This window comes from Botrytis deweyae (genome assembly GCF_014898535.1).
Source record: "Botrytis deweyae strain B1 chromosome Unknown BDEW_044, whole genome shotgun sequence".
In the NCBI taxonomy this organism is placed as follows: domain Eukaryota; kingdom Fungi; phylum Ascomycota; class Leotiomycetes; order Helotiales; family Sclerotiniaceae; genus Botrytis; species Botrytis deweyae.
Window position 1 is genome coordinate 270,426 of NW_024066251.1, and position 17,685 is coordinate 288,110.

At 34.1% G+C, this 17,685-nt stretch overlaps 6 protein-coding genes across 6 annotated transcripts; 4 read left to right on the plus strand and 2 right to left on the minus strand.

Moving 5' to 3' along the window:
• The first annotated feature begins 66 nt into the window (after nt 1-66).
• On the plus strand, nt 67-1,903 carry EAE98_011147 (uncharacterized protein). Its single transcript, XM_038958769.1, has 3 exons — nt 67-404; nt 467-607; nt 679-1,903. The coding sequence occupies exons 1-3, from the start codon at nt 218-220 to the stop codon at nt 1,263-1,265; spliced, it is 915 nt and encodes a 304-aa protein (XP_038804960.1). The 5' UTR covers nt 67-217; the 3' UTR covers nt 1,266-1,903.
• A 303-nt stretch (nt 1,904-2,206) lies between these two features.
• On the minus strand, nt 2,207-3,693 carry EAE98_011148 (uncharacterized protein; the record flags this gene model as incomplete). The annotated part of the gene is made up of 2 exons (XM_038958770.1): nt 2,207-2,388; nt 2,442-3,693. 2 exons carry the CDS (start codon nt 3,691-3,693, stop codon nt 2,207-2,209), a joined length of 1,434 nt encoding a protein of 477 aa, XP_038804961.1.
• A 942-nt stretch (nt 3,694-4,635) lies between these two features.
• EAE98_011149 (uncharacterized protein) lies at nt 4,636-7,604 on the plus strand (the record flags this gene model as incomplete). The annotated part of the gene is made up of 4 exons (XM_038958771.1): nt 4,636-4,694; nt 4,771-4,857; nt 4,931-5,032; nt 5,084-7,604. 4 exons carry the CDS (start codon nt 4,636-4,638, stop codon nt 7,602-7,604), a joined length of 2,769 nt encoding a protein of 922 aa, XP_038804962.1.
• A 1,194-nt stretch (nt 7,605-8,798) lies between these two features.
• EAE98_011150 (uncharacterized protein) lies at nt 8,799-9,859 on the plus strand. Its single transcript, XM_038958772.1, has 4 exons — nt 8,799-8,864; nt 8,920-9,151; nt 9,242-9,301; nt 9,365-9,859. Exons 2-4 carry the CDS (start codon nt 9,125-9,127, stop codon nt 9,506-9,508), a joined length of 231 nt encoding a protein of 76 aa, XP_038804963.1. The 5' UTR covers nt 8,799-8,864; nt 8,920-9,124; the 3' UTR covers nt 9,509-9,859.
• A 145-nt stretch (nt 9,860-10,004) lies between these two features.
• EAE98_011151 (uncharacterized protein) lies at nt 10,005-10,778 on the minus strand (the record flags this gene model as incomplete). The annotated part of the gene is made up of 1 exon (XM_038958773.1): nt 10,005-10,778. One exon carries the CDS (start codon nt 10,776-10,778, stop codon nt 10,005-10,007), a length of 774 nt encoding a protein of 257 aa, XP_038804964.1.
• A 548-nt stretch (nt 10,779-11,326) lies between these two features.
• On the plus strand, nt 11,327-12,069 carry EAE98_011152 (uncharacterized protein; the record flags this gene model as incomplete). Its single annotated transcript, XM_038958774.1, has 2 exons — nt 11,327-11,375; nt 11,498-12,069. The coding sequence occupies 2 exons, from the start codon at nt 11,327-11,329 to the stop codon at nt 12,067-12,069; spliced, it is 621 nt and encodes a 206-aa protein (XP_038804965.1).
• Nucleotides 12,070-17,685: the final 5,616 nt, after the last annotated feature.

Genomic DNA, 17,685 nt, shown 5'->3' on the forward strand with positions numbered 1-17,685 from the left:
GAAAATTAAGGTGCGATCCAAGCTTTGTAACCTTAAATCTATCCGATCCATACATCTTCAACACATTTCACACTGACTGTCTAGTTCTTACCTAGTTACCAACTAATAAGTGTCCCGAAACTCTTTTTATAATTCTTGTCATCATTTTAATGCCTTTTTGATAAATTTCATTTTGCTGATACTGAGATCTCATATACACTTGCGTATATTGTAAAATATGGAACAACGGCGAGATTCTATCGCTTCAGACGATACTTTTGTTGATCTTCAACAATTAGATCCTTCACCTATAGATTCCCCACTTGACTGGGATGAAAAACTACCCGAATTGCCTTCATACACCTCGTTTGGAAGATCCTCGACATTAGGACTTAGTGGTTCCGGTCATGGAGCTGTATATTATCGTGAGTGCTATTTGTTGTAAATTTATATCATGGGTATGGACTAACGAAAAAATGTGATATAGTCACACGTATACAACGTTACTCGTCGTATGCCTTTTCAGTCTTCAGTGCTTTGCATATCACGAATACCTCCATAATACCCCTCATTACCCGCTCGGTGCCTGCTTCTGAAAAGTACCTATTACTGACTCGCCCATATTATCGTAAGTGCCCCTTTGGCTAAGCCTGTATCCCTCATCCTATGCTTCACGTGGCCCCACTAACCCTGCAACAGAATCATTCCCTCTCGAACCATTACTCGTTGGTCTCCCTCTCGCTGCTCACATAACTTCTGGTTTCGCGTTACGTCTCTATCGCCGCCGTGTAGCTGAAAAACGTTACTCCTCCCATCAACCGTCCAGTTCTCTTTCATACTTTTCCTTCTTATCACCGAAGTTCTGGCCTTCAATCTCGTTCACCTCTATTTCAGGCTATGTTCTCGCTCCTCTTGTAGCTTCTCATATGTTCGTTAACCGAGTCATTCCTTTGATACATGAAGGAGGATCATCTGGCGTTGGGTTGGGATACGTTGCGCATGGCTTTGCTAAACATCCAGTGATTTCTTGGACGACGTATATAGCTTTGGTGGGATTTGGGGCGGGACATATGGTTTGGGGCACAGCAAAGTGGTTAGGGTTACTACCTAGAGGAACCGAGAGGGAAAGAAGAAGGAGGTGGTGGAGCCTCAATGGTATTGTTGGTCTTGTGAGCCTTATCTGGTATGCTGGTGGATTGGGAGTCATTGCACGAGGTGGTGCGGAAACCAGTTGGGTCGGTTCTGGATACGACGCTCTTTATCAAAAAATCCCACTACTGGGATAGAACCGGTGCAAAATACAGTCCGGTTTCTCGTAATACTCGGGATCTTTTAGCGGCACAGCGAGGTGTTTGGTTTTAGACTCTGGATTAATATTGCAGGAACAGCAGATGAATGTGGCCCTGATGGATAGACGATTTCATGTCATGTATATGCTAACATACCGCTCCGTATAAGACGATCATGATGGGATGAATTCGAGTGGGTAGAATGGAGTCATTTAAACGGTGGCAAAACCTTCACCGCGGTCCACGTTTCCTTCCAGCTTTTTCAACGTTTGTACAAACACATGTTTTCATTGACGCGCCCTCTCTCCAGTCGGGTTAATGTAATCTTACAGTTGTGATTACACCAATCCGAATATAAATCAAATGATTATAACATCTGTAGAACACATCTCTGTTGTAATTTTGGTCATGACAAGAGACTATGCAGCTTAGCAAACGCCTCGGCCTCTATTTTACTGTTACGTCGTCCCTAAAATCCACGCATGTTAACAAGAAGATAGCTTCGTTGGAAACTGTTGGGGTGTTAAGCGGATGTCGATCAAGAAGGGCTACAATAATGTAACAATTGGAGTCCAGCTAATGACGGAAACACCACAGAAGCACGCGACACATTGCAGGACTTGTTGAGAATATTGTAATTAGGACTTGATTTTATTATCTAGACATGACATGCTGAACTCCCACAACTATATACAACATAGCAGCAAGTTCCTCCACGTCGTTGAAAAGGTGCAAAGCTACAACATATAAGAAGACGCCCTTACGCCACTTGATGTTTGAAACATTCATCCAGCCATGTTCCTATCCATCCCTTTTTTGCTATTCCCAATAAACTCCACCCATAAGCGAAGCATGAAACGTATGTATTCACGCCATGCTGCACCCATCAAAAGCGAACGCCAATCAACTCGCCAAGTACTATTGCTTTAGTCCATGATTTAAGCATACCATCCCTTAGCGCCAATATTGCTATTGTCTTGTTCTTCTCTGTGATCGATCATGGGTTCTTTGATATCGAAGAGGTTGATCATTTCTTGCCAATCTTGCATATCGAGGGATAGGACTGCTTGATGTCTTGCTGTATGGGAAGAATTTCCATTTTCTTTTGGATCCCTGACGCCTAAGTACTCTATCAGCTATCATTGTCTTCTTGAGAGGCATGAGAAAACAAACCTATGTATGGGAGACCATCCGAGTCTATTTCAACTTCTACTTTACCGTCTCGAACCAAGAAGCTCACATAAAACATGTTCTCAATCGTTTGGCCGAAGGAAAATGGATTGATGACAAATTTGAAATATGCAATGCTACAATTCTCCGATACACCATACTTTTCCCTCAGCGCAACACCATCTTCTTCAGACATGTCTTCTGTAGCCTCCAGCTCAACAGCATTGAAGGCCTTGGCCTGAACTTCCTTCAATCTGTCTTGAATTTTTGTGCATAAATAAGTCAGATTTGCATTCTCTGATTTCTCTATATCATCTGCTCTCAAAACCTCGGGTTGTATTTCGTGAAGATTGTTCAGTCTGAGAGGAGCTCTTCGAACAATAGCCCTGCGGGCGCGCTTTTGTAAAGACAGGGGGCCAAGGAGAAAACCGGGCACTGATGGGCGAGCATTGTTCGGTAAACATGCATTGCGCCCGAGATGTTGCCAGTTGAGCATTTCTCCATCATTGTCGTTATCGCTGTCATCTTCAACTATGGCACCATTCCGGTGACTCCGCTGAGTACTACGTGGTGCATGGTCCTGCGAACGTTCGCCCCTTCCCATGTATAACTTGATCTTAGAAACAAAGTCATCCACGTCAACTCCTTGTGCGGTGTCACCAGATGTCATTCGCAGCGTCTTCTTCTTGGCGAGATCTGCAGTACTAACAAGCAATCGTGAATCGATTGTTGCATCCGAGGTTTGTTTGACTTTCTCTGATAGCTTATTTGCTTTAAGCAATGTATCCTTGATGCCCGTTGATTCTGCATTAAGATACTCGGCACGATTATCTTGCAGAGTTCTTGAAAGACCCCTCAAGTCGGACCGAAGCTTTCTTCTCTCTTCGACACTTTGATCTGGATCATACTCCTGTTCCCCCTCGTCGTCATCTTCAACCGCTTCGATTGTGCGCCTTCTTTGGTTGCGTTGCATTGAATGGTCTCCCTCGCCGGTGGTCCCAGTGCGCTTTCTCTTACTGATGGGTGATGGTGCTCTTGGTGGACCCATGGAAACACTTACGGCGCGACCTTTCCCCTTGTCGATTGCATTTCTTGAAGAGTGGTTCTCTTTATCGGATGAAATAGAAGCGGCTGGAGAAGGAGATAAAGCAGTGTTATCGGAAGTCCTTCGTGGATACATTGGCCCAGGAGATGCTTCGTACAAATCGTCAGCAAAACGAGGGGCAGGAGATTCCGAGATCTTAATTCTAGACATGGTGAACTATTGTGAAAGTTTGGCGCGGTCCAAATTTTCGTTGAGATTTTATGATAAATTGGACGCGAACATTCAAGACGTAGCTGCGATAAGTGAATAACCTCGCGCGTCGCGTTTGATACGTCGTGTTCTCGACTGAAAGTTCCTGATAAGATAAAGAATTAAGCTTATCGGATGATAGAATTTTGATCGTTAAAATTGAGAGTAATTTGTCACTGTGTTATTTCCATTATGAATATCATGCTGTAGGTTCCAAATAAGATGTTCGTAGTCGGAAAGAGAGAGAAGTGAAGAGAAGGATAGTGAATGGTGATATGGATTGAATGGGAAGGAGGAGAAGGAAGGTTTGAGGGAGAGGTAGAAGTAGAAGTGGGTGTGGGTGTGGGAGATGTGGTGTATCTGTACCGGTATACCTAGTGGCCCTCAATCAAGAAAGAGCAAGTCGCGTCAAGGGAATCTTTCAATCTATCATGTGACATTACTTCAGTCGTTGTTCAAGTTCCTCAATCCTAATGATAGAGAGGGAGAAAGGGCGAAGCGAAAGGGCGAGAGAATGAGAGGGCGAGAAAGATCAATCTTGGCGGGGCGATGCTAGCGTGACGTGTGAGCGGAATTATAATGTTCCGATAGCACCATGTGGGGAAGCGCAGTGCACAGACATCGTAGGCACGTGGTAGTATGGCTCAATGGCTCAATGGCACATTTACTTGTGATATCGATGTTACCTCCCGTCATCTCAACTCATCTCATACATAACAATAATAGTAATTCATACCAATAATTCATTGTGTTTCTTTCACGGGATCTACGGCTCCTACGATCTCTGTACTACAGGTTCACGTACCACGAGCTTATTAATTAAGCAATTAACATTACAAACTCATTCTTGCTTCCCTTCCAACTTATTAACTCCTTCTACCAAATATCCGTGGAACATGGATCATGGAACCCTTCTCCTTTGCAAGTTCAGAAGCTCTTGATATTCCAGTAAATATTAGAATGTAAGTCGAATGTTAACATGACATCTTAGCATGCTCGTTTGCAAACCTGCACACCCACTAAACATTATATACATAGCGTCAACCTTGAAGGGGAGCAGACCCCAATTCCATTTTCTACACTCATAAATCGACCAGACTTGAGACATATTGGCTCCAATTTGAGGTAAACTGCCTGTGCATACGTTTCTATATTGCATTTCGAACAAGAGCATACTGACACCATTATTCTGTTGCAGCCCTCACTCGGATCTTTATGTCACTGTACAGTTATGGGCTGATTCGAAACCATTAACTGTACCCGTCCAAACAGCCTATAAATCATTCAAACATGAGAGAAAGTGAGTGTCGAAGTCTGCTGAAAGACTCGAACGTTGCTGACCGTAGGGAAGATGGAATGAATGGCTCACCTTGCCCATACATTGTTCAACGATACCTTTGAGTTCTCAACTTGCGATCACAGTATGGGATTTGTCTCCAACGGGAGGTGATGGGGCTCAAGGGCATGCTGTACCATTTGGTGGGACTACTTTACGGTTGTTTGATAAAGATAACCAGCTGCAAAAAGGTCGTCAAAAATGTCATTTACATCGTCGCAAGGCTGCAGATGGTCTGGATTCCTCCTCAACGCCCGCAGTCCTACCTAATGTGCGTCGTGCCGGATCTAAGTCTAAGGAAGAAGCTGAAATAATAGACAAAGAGGGTGAAGAACTAGACAGGCTGGAGAAATTATTCAAAAAACATGAAATGGGCGAAATTGCACGTATCGAATGGCTGGATCAATTGGTTTTCAGAGGAGTAGAAAAGCGAGGTCTTCAGGCGTCCAGTGCCACTCTCAAGAACATACAGCGCAGAAGAACTCGACAAAAAAGTGTGATCTTGACTCTGGATGGGGCAGAAGAAAAGAATAACGATACCGAACATGATTTATTGGACGACCATCCTTCCAAGGATGAAAGATTCACTCTTCATGTGGAGCTACCCAGATTCGACTTCCCGGTTGTATTTGCCGACCACGAGTACCCACCGCCACCTATATCTTCGCTACAGAATCTTTCTTCTTCTCAATCAAACATCATCCTTAAACCTCCCCCGCAAGTTCAATTCGGGCCAGGTATCAATGGTTTCGGGGACAATGATGAGCATGGCTTTGGTGGACGCCTTGTAAGAGTCTACGACCCTGAAGTTGGGGCCAGGGATAACCCCGCGGAGAGTAAACATCGTCGCCTGGTTCGAAGTCACAGAACTGGAGTGCTAGATCGTGACCTTAAACCGAATGCCAAAGTCCGAGATGAATTAAACAACATTATCGCATATTCGCCAACACACTTTCTATCACCAGAGGAAAAAGACCTTGTCTGGAAATTCAGGCATCATCTTGCGCGGGACAAAAGGGCACTCACAAAGTTCATCAAATCTGTAAATTGGAATGACCCAAACGAAGCCCGTGAAGCAGTGGCCATGTTGAGCAAATGGACCGAGATTGATGTTGATGACGCTTTAGAGTTATTGGGGCCAACATTCGAAAATTCTTCCGTGAGAGCTTACGCTGTGGATAGATTACGAAAATCCGATGATGACGAGCTCTTGCTCTATCTGTTGCAACTTGTACAAGCCCTCAAATTCGAGCATATTTCACCCGATTCGGCTGAAGATGCGACACAGGATTCTTCCCTTGCACGACTACTTATTTCAAGGGCAACAAATAATTTCCAACTCGGAAATCTCTTTCACTGGTATCTTATGGTAGAATGCGATGACAAAAGCGAAGATCAAGGAGCTGGCTATCGTAAACTATTTGCCAAAGTTGAATACGATTTCATGACCGAATTGGTGAAGGCGCCCGAAGGAGTTGAGACTCGAAAGGTTCTACTGCGCCAGGCAGAGCTTGTCACAATGTTGTCTAGGGTTTCTGAAGATATAAAGTCTTCACGGGATACAGTATCTCGCAAGGCCGAGAAGGTAAAGCAGTTTCTTGCCGATCCTAAGAATGAACTCATCACTATAGACCCACCCCTACCTCTACCGCTTGACCCTTCGATTATGATCACCGGCGTGGATCCTTCGGAAACAAATGTTTTCAAGTCATCGTTGTTTCCAATCATGATAACTTTTAAGACGACAACCAAACAAAAATATCAAATCATCTTCAAGACAGGAGACGATTTGCGCCAGGATCAACTAGTCATTCAGATCATTACACTCATGGACCAGCTACTACAAAAAGAGAACCTAGACCTGAAGTTGTCACCTTACAAAATCCTTGCGACCGGAGCAACTGCAGGAGCTGTCCAGTTCGTTCCGTCTATGACCCTGCAGAGCATTGTCAACAAGTTTAAGGGCAACACTGTACTTAATTATCTCAAATCCAATAATCCTGATGACAAGGCCTCTCTTGGTGTTCGCAAAGAAGCCTTGGATGTGTTTATAAAATCGTGTGCAGGATACTGTGTGATTACATATCTTCTTGGTGTGGGCGATCGTCATCTAGACAATCTTCTTCTGGCACCAGATGGTCATTTTTTCCACGCTGATTTTGGCTTTATACTTGGTAGAGACCCCAAGCCATTTGCTCCCGCGATGAAACTCTGTAAGGAAATGGTAGACGGGATGGGAGGATCTATGTCGGAACATTATCCGCAATTCAAACAGTACTGCTTCACGGCTTACACAACATTACGTAAATCCTCAAATTTGATTCTCAATCTCTTCAGTCTGATGGTTGATGCCAATATTCCGGATATCAAAATTGAGCCAGACAAGGTTGTATTGAAAGTTAAAGAACGATTTCATTTAGAATTGAGCGAAGAGGATGCAATCAGGCATTTTGAAAGGTTAATTGAGGATAGTGCGAATGCGATCTTCCCAGTCGTCATTGACAGGTTGCATGGTTTTGTGCAGCATTTCAGGTAGAAAGTGATGTCAGTCATCAAGGTCGAGCAGGAGTTTGGCGTCCATGAAGTATCGAATTTAGACCACGATTTAGATTTAAATATACTCGTCTGTAGTCTGCTAGCAATCTTCAGCAACGCTTTACATAATAAATGTACAAAATTCACGGATGACAGTTCTGGTAAAACTGCCCCTGCGTGCTTTGAAGGTAGAGTATCTTGTATTATGGGTGGATGATGATCAGAAGTTGTGAAGTGGCACTCGCCTACTAGATGCGTCACTATTTCCTTCAGTGAAGAACTTAGTCTCATAACATACCAATAGAGCGCTTTATTTATGACATGTATTAGTTTATACATTGGTCACTGTTCTTGTAAGTACTCATGCTTTTCCGACATCGAGGTTGAAGTACTAAAACTCAAAAAGCAAAATGGTTCATTTTATCGTTGGCCAACATAATAATTTTGAACCATCTTACGACGAACCTCACTGAAACATTCCACTTAGTCTACGAAAGTTCAACTTGGCTCGGGTCTTCAACCGTCTTATCTACTCACATTTTCATAAATCTCTCTATATAAGGTGACCTCTTCGATCCATTGATTGTAGAGTGGGTACATCCTCGAAAAGGGCAAGGAGTTTCATGGGAATATCACACTCACACTCGTCTTTTTCTATTCTGAGACTATATATTGATCCTTGATAATGGCCAATTTTGTTCGTTAACAAGTTTATTTAACCCGAGAACACTCAAGTTCAATACATAGGAGAATGGAAAGCTCATTCAAAACAAATAGATCAGATGAAACCCGTTTACATGGTAAACGAGCTAAGTTCAAGGTACGTTTTATACGCTCGGCCCATATTCCTGTGGTATCTTACCCCAGTCATCAAACCTATCAAGTTCCCTGGGCATAACGCCAGACTAAGAATTCTATTGCACATATTTCGAATTTCACAGGGTTGATATAGCTCATCCTTTGATCTAACAATAAAGCGTTTAGATGCGCGACTTTTCTCGATTCAAGACTCTGTCCTAGACTTTGGACTTTGGACTAGTATTGAAAAAGTGTGGATTTTAGATTTGCTTATCCTAAAATTATATTGAGCTTAATATGGACGTGCGGATTTGACTGGCTGGGCTGGGATTTGATATGAACGACAATATCTAGGATCCGAATTTATACTTGTACCAAGGGTCTGACTGAAATGACAACGGTGGATGTAGGGTAGAGGGTAGCTAGTTCCCGTCACGGCTGACACAAAACTGATTTTTGATAGGTTAAGTGTGCCCTACTCTTATTTCGGAAAGGGCAGGTAGCTAACTACACAATAGCTTTGTAGCTATGTAGCGCTTGCTTTTTCTCCGTCTTTTCTCTTCAAATATATTGGTAGCATTTGACTTTTTGCATAAGCTCAAGAGGAAGACATAGAAAACCATACGCTTTTCTCGCTATACGGGAAGAGCACTAACTCGTACAAAAATCGGCTGAAACGGAGAGATCGATCAATATCGAAGAATTCGAGTACCAATTCTCGAAATGTCTTGCTATTGCGCAAACTACTATGTGAGTGCTGGCATCCCAATCCTGCCAACCCTCCTCTCTCCTTGTACATGAACCACATATGAATACATCACATGCTCATATAACAGCCAGGGCTCCCTCAATTGCCAGAATATGGTTCTAAAATTTGGTGATCAGTGCAGTTCATGTCTTGTGAGCACGAGTCCCTTTTCATTCTTCAAGAGTTCCCACATGGAGGACTAACCCTGACCCAAGGCTCAATCTCCAAGTCATGATGAAAAGCTTGAATGGGGTGATGCACTTCTAGGTCAGCAGTGGTTGGAGAATTCGAGTAAGGAACAGATGAGAAGAGATGAGGATAAGCCTAGGAGAGGAAGAGTTGGGAGGGCTGTAAAATGAAGGTGCTAGATAAGACAAAGGGTGTGAAAGAGGGAAAAAAGTTGTAATGGTACGATTGTGTTGGATCTGTGGATTATCGGGTATAGTTGTGGTCATCAAAGGGTACTAGGTATATAGAAGCTATATGGGTGGACGGGTGGATGGGTGGATGGCAAAACTAGGTGTTGTCTTTGGGTGAGAAGTGCTCTTGGGGCTGGACTCAATTTCGCAGAAGGGATAACATTAATGATCTTTGCTTTCTTGGAGGTCAATGGATCATCTACAGGTTCCATTTCACATATTCCAAAAACTTAGGTGGGCAAAAGATTCAGTAATTAAGAAAGAAAACAAACAAAAACCAGCGAATGAATTATGGTTGAGCCGGTGTTCAATCGGTAATGTAATTGAACATAATATGAGAGTGTTTTAACAATCTCAGAAGGAAATCTTTCCTGGGTATAATATCTTCGAGATCCAAACACATAAACCGAACTCCCGGGGAGGATCTTCACCAATGTTACAGACTATCTTGCTTAGAAGGGGAGGGTTTATCTGATGGATCCACATCCATTCTTTCTCCCTCTTCCACTGCTTCCTCTCCAAATTCCTCCCCTGGACTGTCCGCGCTCTCTGACTCCGCGCCATTCTTCATCACCTCAATATCGCCCTCACTCTCATCTAGTAGATCCTCGATATCTCCAAGTGGACTGATCCTCGGCTCCAGCACCTCTAAGTCTTCTAGTATTTCCCTCTTCGGCATCTTCCACAAGGTCGTCCCACACACCCTATCCTTCGTCAACAAATCATCCACGAACTGATCCATGAATGTCAACGTTGTGCCTGTCCTTGTCTTCCTTCTTAGCTTTCTCCTATCTTCCAAATAACCTTCTAACATAGTGTACACATCTTTTGCCTGTCTCGTCATCCTCCAATAAAACAATGCTAAAGCCCTCAGATACTTGAATTTCTCTCCACCGTACCCCATATATTCTTTTAATATGTCGTCGCTGGGGCCTAATTGTAGTAACTTAAAAGCAAGACATAGAAATGGCGAAGGTCTTTGCGAATCTCCATATGTGCCAGCGATGAATGTTACGTGAGCAACAACACGCGAAACGATATCAGCTTCATTGAGAGCAAAACATTGGTCTTTCCAGAAATAACAATCGACAATGCGTTCGCGCACAGGTTTCTCGAGGATGGTAGCAGGATTAAGACCGTTGGGGGCAAGAGGACCAGTGTTGCCGCGTTCGTCAAGGAAGCGCTTTTCATCGGCGCGGTGGGTAGCCATTTCTAATGGACAGAAGTCTTGATGCGATTCGAATTATATTTTGGGAGCTAGGAAGAGGCAGTGAAGCTTCAAGATTTGCATCAGAGTAAGCGAGCTGAATATTAATTCACCTGGTCGTGTGTCTCCAAGTAACGTTGTTTAACGACGGGCTCGAGAAAAGGTAGACGATGACGGTGATGGAGGTAGTTTTTATCGCAATGACTGATAATTGATAGTTGATAGTTGCCATGTCAACCAGTCACTAATATTTTCGATCTTGCGCGAAACGAAACGAACCCAAACGCATCATCGTGCGTAAGGATCAATCATGTGTCTGATGCTTATATAGGTAGGTATAAAACTATATAAATATGGCACATACGAGTAATTGTATATGATTTACGGATTTATATCAACTCCTTCACTACATTCCACGACACTACAATACACCACACCACACCACCTCAATCAATCATATTGATTATACGCTGCGTTTGGAATTTCTATAAGAAACCCCGACTTGTCAGCTCAATTTTGAAATACCAAACCCAAATTCACGTCGCAAAAACATGCTCCTGACATCCGGGCAAGTTTCAGTCGCTATTTCTTCCTTTATCGGTATGTGCGAGTAATTGCCTCTTCTCCGCGTTGCTACAAATAGCATTGTGCATCCACTATCAAGCAATGAGGACTTGTTTCCTTTTGATAATGGTAGTTCAAAGCTAATGAGTAACTGTCAGTATTTTTCTTTACCACCGCGCTCTTCCTCTCCGGTTATGTTCTCCAACAGCAAACAGTACGTGATTTAAGAGAAGCTATCAAACCCCAGTTTCAAGCAAAGCTGGTGGGGTTAGAGGTTCCAGACAATCTAAATATCAATGCGGATAGGAGCGGAAGGAAAGGTCAGGTGGAGGTATTTTTGCCCAAAAAGTTCGAGAATGAAGCGGTACGAAAAGGAAATATAAGGGCGGAAATCAAAAGAGATGTAGAGGAAGAGATTGATGAAGTCGCTGGAAAAAATGGGAAAAATAAAAAGACGCGGGGGGAGGGGAATGAAGAGTGGAGTGGGGCTGGGCTTGAGGAGAGTGTCACAGAGGTACGGAAGGACTACGGGAGTATCGAAGGTGAGGGTGATGGTGCTGGATCTGCGGATAATACAGAAGGTATTAAGAAAGGGGGAAGAGAAGAAATTGCAGTTCCAGAAAAACCGCTAAGTCGTGCAGAAAGGAGGAGGAGAATCAAGGAAGAGCTCGTAACATCAGGAGAAGGGGAAACTTTTAATGGGTATCGAAGACGTGTTCCGGGCGCTTGACTTTGAATTGCATTCTGGGCGCATAAGTACAAGGGAATGGGAAATGTCGAGATGGGATGTATCATACAGATCTGGAGTTTGGGAGGGTTGAATTGGACTAATTCAAGGCGGATACCATGTGAGCAGAAAAGACATATATCTTCATTGTATTCATTGTACTAAAGTAAAAGATATAAGAATAGATTAATTACCTATAATGAAGCTTGATCGGCTTTTAGTTGTAAATTAATAATGTTTTCAATTATATCTATAAAAGAATTTCTAAATATAAATGAAACTATAGCTTAAAGGGCTCTTCTTTCTTTAAAATCTAGCTCTCTTTATTAGATATTCCTTTTTATAGACTCATAGTATATAAAAGAAGAGTTAGTTCTAAATCCTCTGACTTTTTAATAAGATTATTTATTAATTAAAGATTGATAAATCTACTTTCTTTAAATCGCTTATTATAACGGAAACAGTATTATAGTCTACATGAATCAGATTATATAATAATCAAAAATACAATACATGGAATATTCTCAAATAAAATAATAATAATCAAATCAAACTCTAATTCGATTACTATTTTTATAATTAATATTTAATAATTATTCAATATATAATCCTATCTCTTTTTATAAGAAAAATCAGTTTCAATTAAAAATATAATTCAATATATACATATTTTTAATTTATATTATTATTATTCGATCATTTCTATTTTATTATAATATGTTATTGTTTTATATAATAATTATAAGCTCCATTTATATTTAAACACTATTATCCTATTATAAACTATTTTTATAATTAAAAATAGACATATTACAAATTATATTTAAAATCTAAATTTTTATTATTTGAATATCTAAATCAATTATATTAATATAATATATATATTGATTAATAAATTTTATTATCTAATTGGATTAATTAAATTAATATAATACTTTAAGAATTGAATATTAATTAAAAAATATTTGCAATAAGATTGATTCTAAACCTTTATTAAAAACAAATCTCTTATTCTTTATTTGTTTAAAATTATTATTCGAAATAATTAATTAGCTAATTGCAATTTCTTTTATTTCTTTAATTCTTAAAAATATTTGATGAAAATAGAATAGAATCGAGTAATATACTTATAAAATAAAGCTTTTTGAATATTATATTAAATATTCAAAATGAAAAAGTGAAAATAAGAATATAGAAATAAAGGAATCAATTGATTATTTAGTTATTTCTTTATTATTAATCAAATTCATATTTATATTCAAATTTAATATAATTATTTTATTTATTAGTTATAATACATTATATAATAATAAGAAAATAATATATAATAATAAATATAAATCCTATTAATAAATTTATAAATAAATTTAATTAATTATTGATTTAATTTATTTTATAGAATTATTCTTTTTAAATAAGGAATTAGAGACTTAGATATTTTATAAAATAATCTTTTTATTTTATGATAAATTAGTATTATTTAATCAAATTATTAAAATAACAATTCAGTTTGAATGTTATATATTGATTATTTAAGTATTAAATAGATAAATTGATTTAATTAAATAATATCAGAATTGAGGTATTACTTATTCAAAAATATTTATATATAAACTTTTAGATATTTATAAATTATCAGTTATTCATATTCTCCTTAATATTATTAGGATTAGAATAGTGCTTTCTTAAATTCAATTCAAGATTGATAAAATTAATAAAAAGATTTATCTAAATTAAGAATATTATTAATTATAATACTATGTTATTTAGAATAAAAGAAATTTATATTATTAAATAGCTCAAATTGCTTATTTTAATTAAAAAAAACTTTTTATAATCAATTTAAGATTTTCTATTCTAATAAGAGTATTGAGAAAATAAAATAAAAGATATAAATTTTATAAATAAAATTCTAAAAAATTATAATAAAATAAAAGTTATTTTGATTAAAAAATATATTAATTATCTAAATATGATTTTTATAGTAAATTAGATTAAAAAGATTAAATAGAAAATTATAAATAAATGAAAGTATTTTTATAATATTTTCATTAATAAAAAATAAATGAAAGCATTATTTCATAATACTATTTCTTTTGTTATTAGAATATTAAATAAATTTACAAGTATTATAATACTAAAAGTATTTATAATCAATTCAATTTTAAAATCAGAATTTGAATTTTATAGTTCTTTTTTTTTAATAATCATAAAATATTATATATTATTAATAATATATCTTTATTAAATAAACAAGCATATTATTAATTCTTTAAAAATGATTAAATAAACTTAGAATTAATTTTTATTAAATAATTAGAAAAGATTAGAAAATAATAAAAGGCACTCTGAATAATAAGAATCTGATTTTTATAAATATTATCTTGATTTCTAATTTCTATATAAATATTATTTTTAAAGTATAATTATTCAAACTAGATTAATAATTTAATGATTTTAATATTATTTATATTTTAAAAATATAATAGAGAATAAAATACATATTTAATATATTAAATATAACAATCTTATATTTTTAGAATTAAAATCTTATTCCTTTTATTTTCCTATCTCAATCTTTGATTATAATTTTATATATTCTATTACTTCTTATAAGATTAATAAATCCTTTAAATAATCAAGAAATACTCTAATTTCAAAAGGCAATTGAATAGAGTTATAATATAAGAAAATAGAATATTTGAAGAGAGAAATATTTGAATACTTAATGTTTATTATAAAAGAAATAAAAATCAAAAATTCTTTTAAAAAAAATATTCTAATTATATATATATATATATATATAATAGATGATTTCTAAAGCTTTTAATAATTAATAATTATTTAAATCTTTTTATAAGATATAACAAAATTTATTTGATTTTCCTTATATTTTTAATAGAATAATATGATTATTATTTATTAAAGAGATAAATAATAAAAAACTGTTGAATTATTTTTTAATAAAAAGAATCTATAATGAAATATTCTTAATTATCTAGAAAAAATTTATTTAAATTTATAGGAATTATGAATTCTTGATTATAATAATCAAGTAGAATAATAATATTTTTGTTATCAGAATTATAGATTATATAGTATTTAAAAAATAAATTGAAATTAAAAAAATCAAACTCGATTTTTTTTTAATTATATTTATAAAACTAATAAAGAAACTAAATCAGTAGAATAAGAGTTAGTAATTAAATAAATCAAAATATAATTATTTATAGAATTATTAATTAAACTTTGAACATAAATTATAATACCTATCATTCATTTCTATAATATTAGTTTTTTAAAAAAAAAGATTATTCAAATTATTTAATTAAATATTAGATAAGTGATTTCAATTGTATTTTAAAGAAGATAATCTGGTGTTTATTATTAAGATTATTAATAATCTTTAATTTGATTGAAGTTTAATTTATAAATATAGATATTGAGTATATCCTTTAAATAAGGAATATAAAGTTAGAATATGAATAAAATAATATGAAATAAATCTTTAAGTATATATTAGATATTTAATTGAATACATTCTGAATATATAAATCTATTATATCTGTATATTAATATTTGATTAGATTATTATTTTTTAGAATATTTTTTTTAATAAAATATTCATCTATAAATAGAATTACTTTAATTAATAGATTAATATTATATTTATAGATTAATTATAATGATTAGTTTGATTATTAGATATTATTGATTATATAAATATAAATAAAACTTTTATCAAAAACAATAATAATATAAATACCTTTATTATATTAAGAAACTAGTTATTATCCCTAGATTTATTTATTATGTATACTTTCGATAATCAAGTGTTTTCTTTATACCTTAAGAACTTTGAAAAAAAATGATTATCTGAAGAATGAAAAAAAAAGAGTGAATAAGATATTAAGTAATGAAAAGTTTATTTGATTATCCGATAAATTATTAAATAATTTTCTAATGCTAGAAGATAATAGGAATCTATAATTATATGTTTTTTTAATATTAGAAAATATAAATAAAAATCGGCTTTAATTATTCCTATAGATTATAATATTCAAATATAAAAAGAATATAACAAATTTGTGAATTTAGCTATTTAAAAACAAAAGATAGTAATATTTAATTCTAAAAGTTATATTAAAGAAGATAATAATAATTTAAAGATGATAGATATAGAGAATACAGGAATTCCAATTGTAATATTTAAAGTGAAATATAATAGTAATCTTGATTCTCTATTAGCCGATTATTTATTCTTTATATAATATCATATGAAGCTTTATTATAAAATAATAAATTGGAATCCAAATTTGAAATACACTATAAAGAAGTTTGAATTACTAAGGCAATTATTTAATTAGAAAGTAATCAAATAATTAAAGGAAATTTTAATTTTTAAAACAATTATTTTTAAAAGAGAGTTTGTAATATAATAATAAAGATTTCCAAAATTAATCTAAATCTATTTTAATATTAATTATTTATAGATAATCAATTACATTAAATACAATTGAATTCTTCTTGAAAGAAATATAAATAAAATAATATCTTCTATATTAATATTTCTGAATTCATTTATTCAAAAATCAATTCTAGAAACTATAATTAAATATACAAACTTTTATATAATTTTTAATTTATTTTTTAACCTAATCTCAAAAAAATTAAAAATTAAAAAAAGAAATTTTTTTTTAATAATATAATATAATTACTATAATAATTATAATAAAGAATATTTAGTTATTTGATTTAATAATTCTAATTTTAGAAAATACTCTACCTATTCATAATTTTTAAATATTTAAATACTTTAATTAATATCAATGATTTAATAAATGTATTCTAGGATTATAATTTAAAACTAATTATTAAAAGGAAATCAATAATTTATATTTAAGGAAAATATAATATAAAATAAACTCTAAATTGGAATTTATTAAATTTATTCTATTAATTTGAGTATTTAATTATAAAAATAATAGTTAGAGCTTTGTTATTCAATATTAATCATAATTTATAATAAAAGAAATTTATAAAAGAAATTTATAATTAAGAGTATATATGTAATTATATTTATAAATTAATTTATTCAAATTGTAACATTTTTAGTTATTAAATATGATTTTAAAACTAAATAATATAATATAGTTAATACTTATATAAATATATAATTTAATTTGATTGATATTTCTATAATATATTTTTTATTTAATAGATTCAAGAAATCAGGGAAGAATATAATTATTAATAGAGTTTTGTATAGATTTTGTAATTTATTTTTTGTTTAATTTAAGGATTTTATATTAATCTTAAAATTAATTAAAATAATTGAATATATAAAGAAATAATATATTTATTTTAATAAAGAATATATTATGTTAATTTTTTTAAAAAAATTTCCAGATTATTTATTATGAAAATAGTAAATTCATTATTATAAAGATTATTAATTAAATTAAACCAATTTATAAACTTAAGGATTTAGATAATATTAAATGATTTTTGGGGATTAGAGTTCTAAAAAATAGATTTATAAAGGCACTTTAATTAATATATAATATTTATATTAAAAAGATTATTAAGAAATTCAAGTTTAATAAAATTAATTATATC

Coding starts and splice junctions, on each gene's coding strand:
- EAE98_011147 (XM_038958769.1), top strand. CDS start 218: ATGGAACAACGGCGAGATTCTATCGCTTCAGACGATACTTTTGTTGAT. Junction 405..466: donor TCATGGAGCTGTATATTATC/GTGAGTGCTATT, acceptor AATGTGATATAG/TCACACGTATACAACGTTAC. Junction 608..678: donor ACTGACTCGCCCATATTATC/GTAAGTGCCCCT, acceptor ACCCTGCAACAG/AATCATTCCCTCTCGAACCA.
- EAE98_011150 (XM_038958772.1), top strand. CDS start 9,125: ATGTCTTGCTATTGCGCAAACTACTAT. Junction 9,152..9,241: donor GCTATTGCGCAAACTACTAT/GTGAGTGCTGGC, acceptor TATAACAGCCAG/GGCTCCCTCAATTGCCAGAA. Junction 9,302..9,364: donor ATCAGTGCAGTTCATGTCTT/GTGAGCACGAGT, acceptor CCCTGACCCAAG/GCTCAATCTCCAAGTCATGA.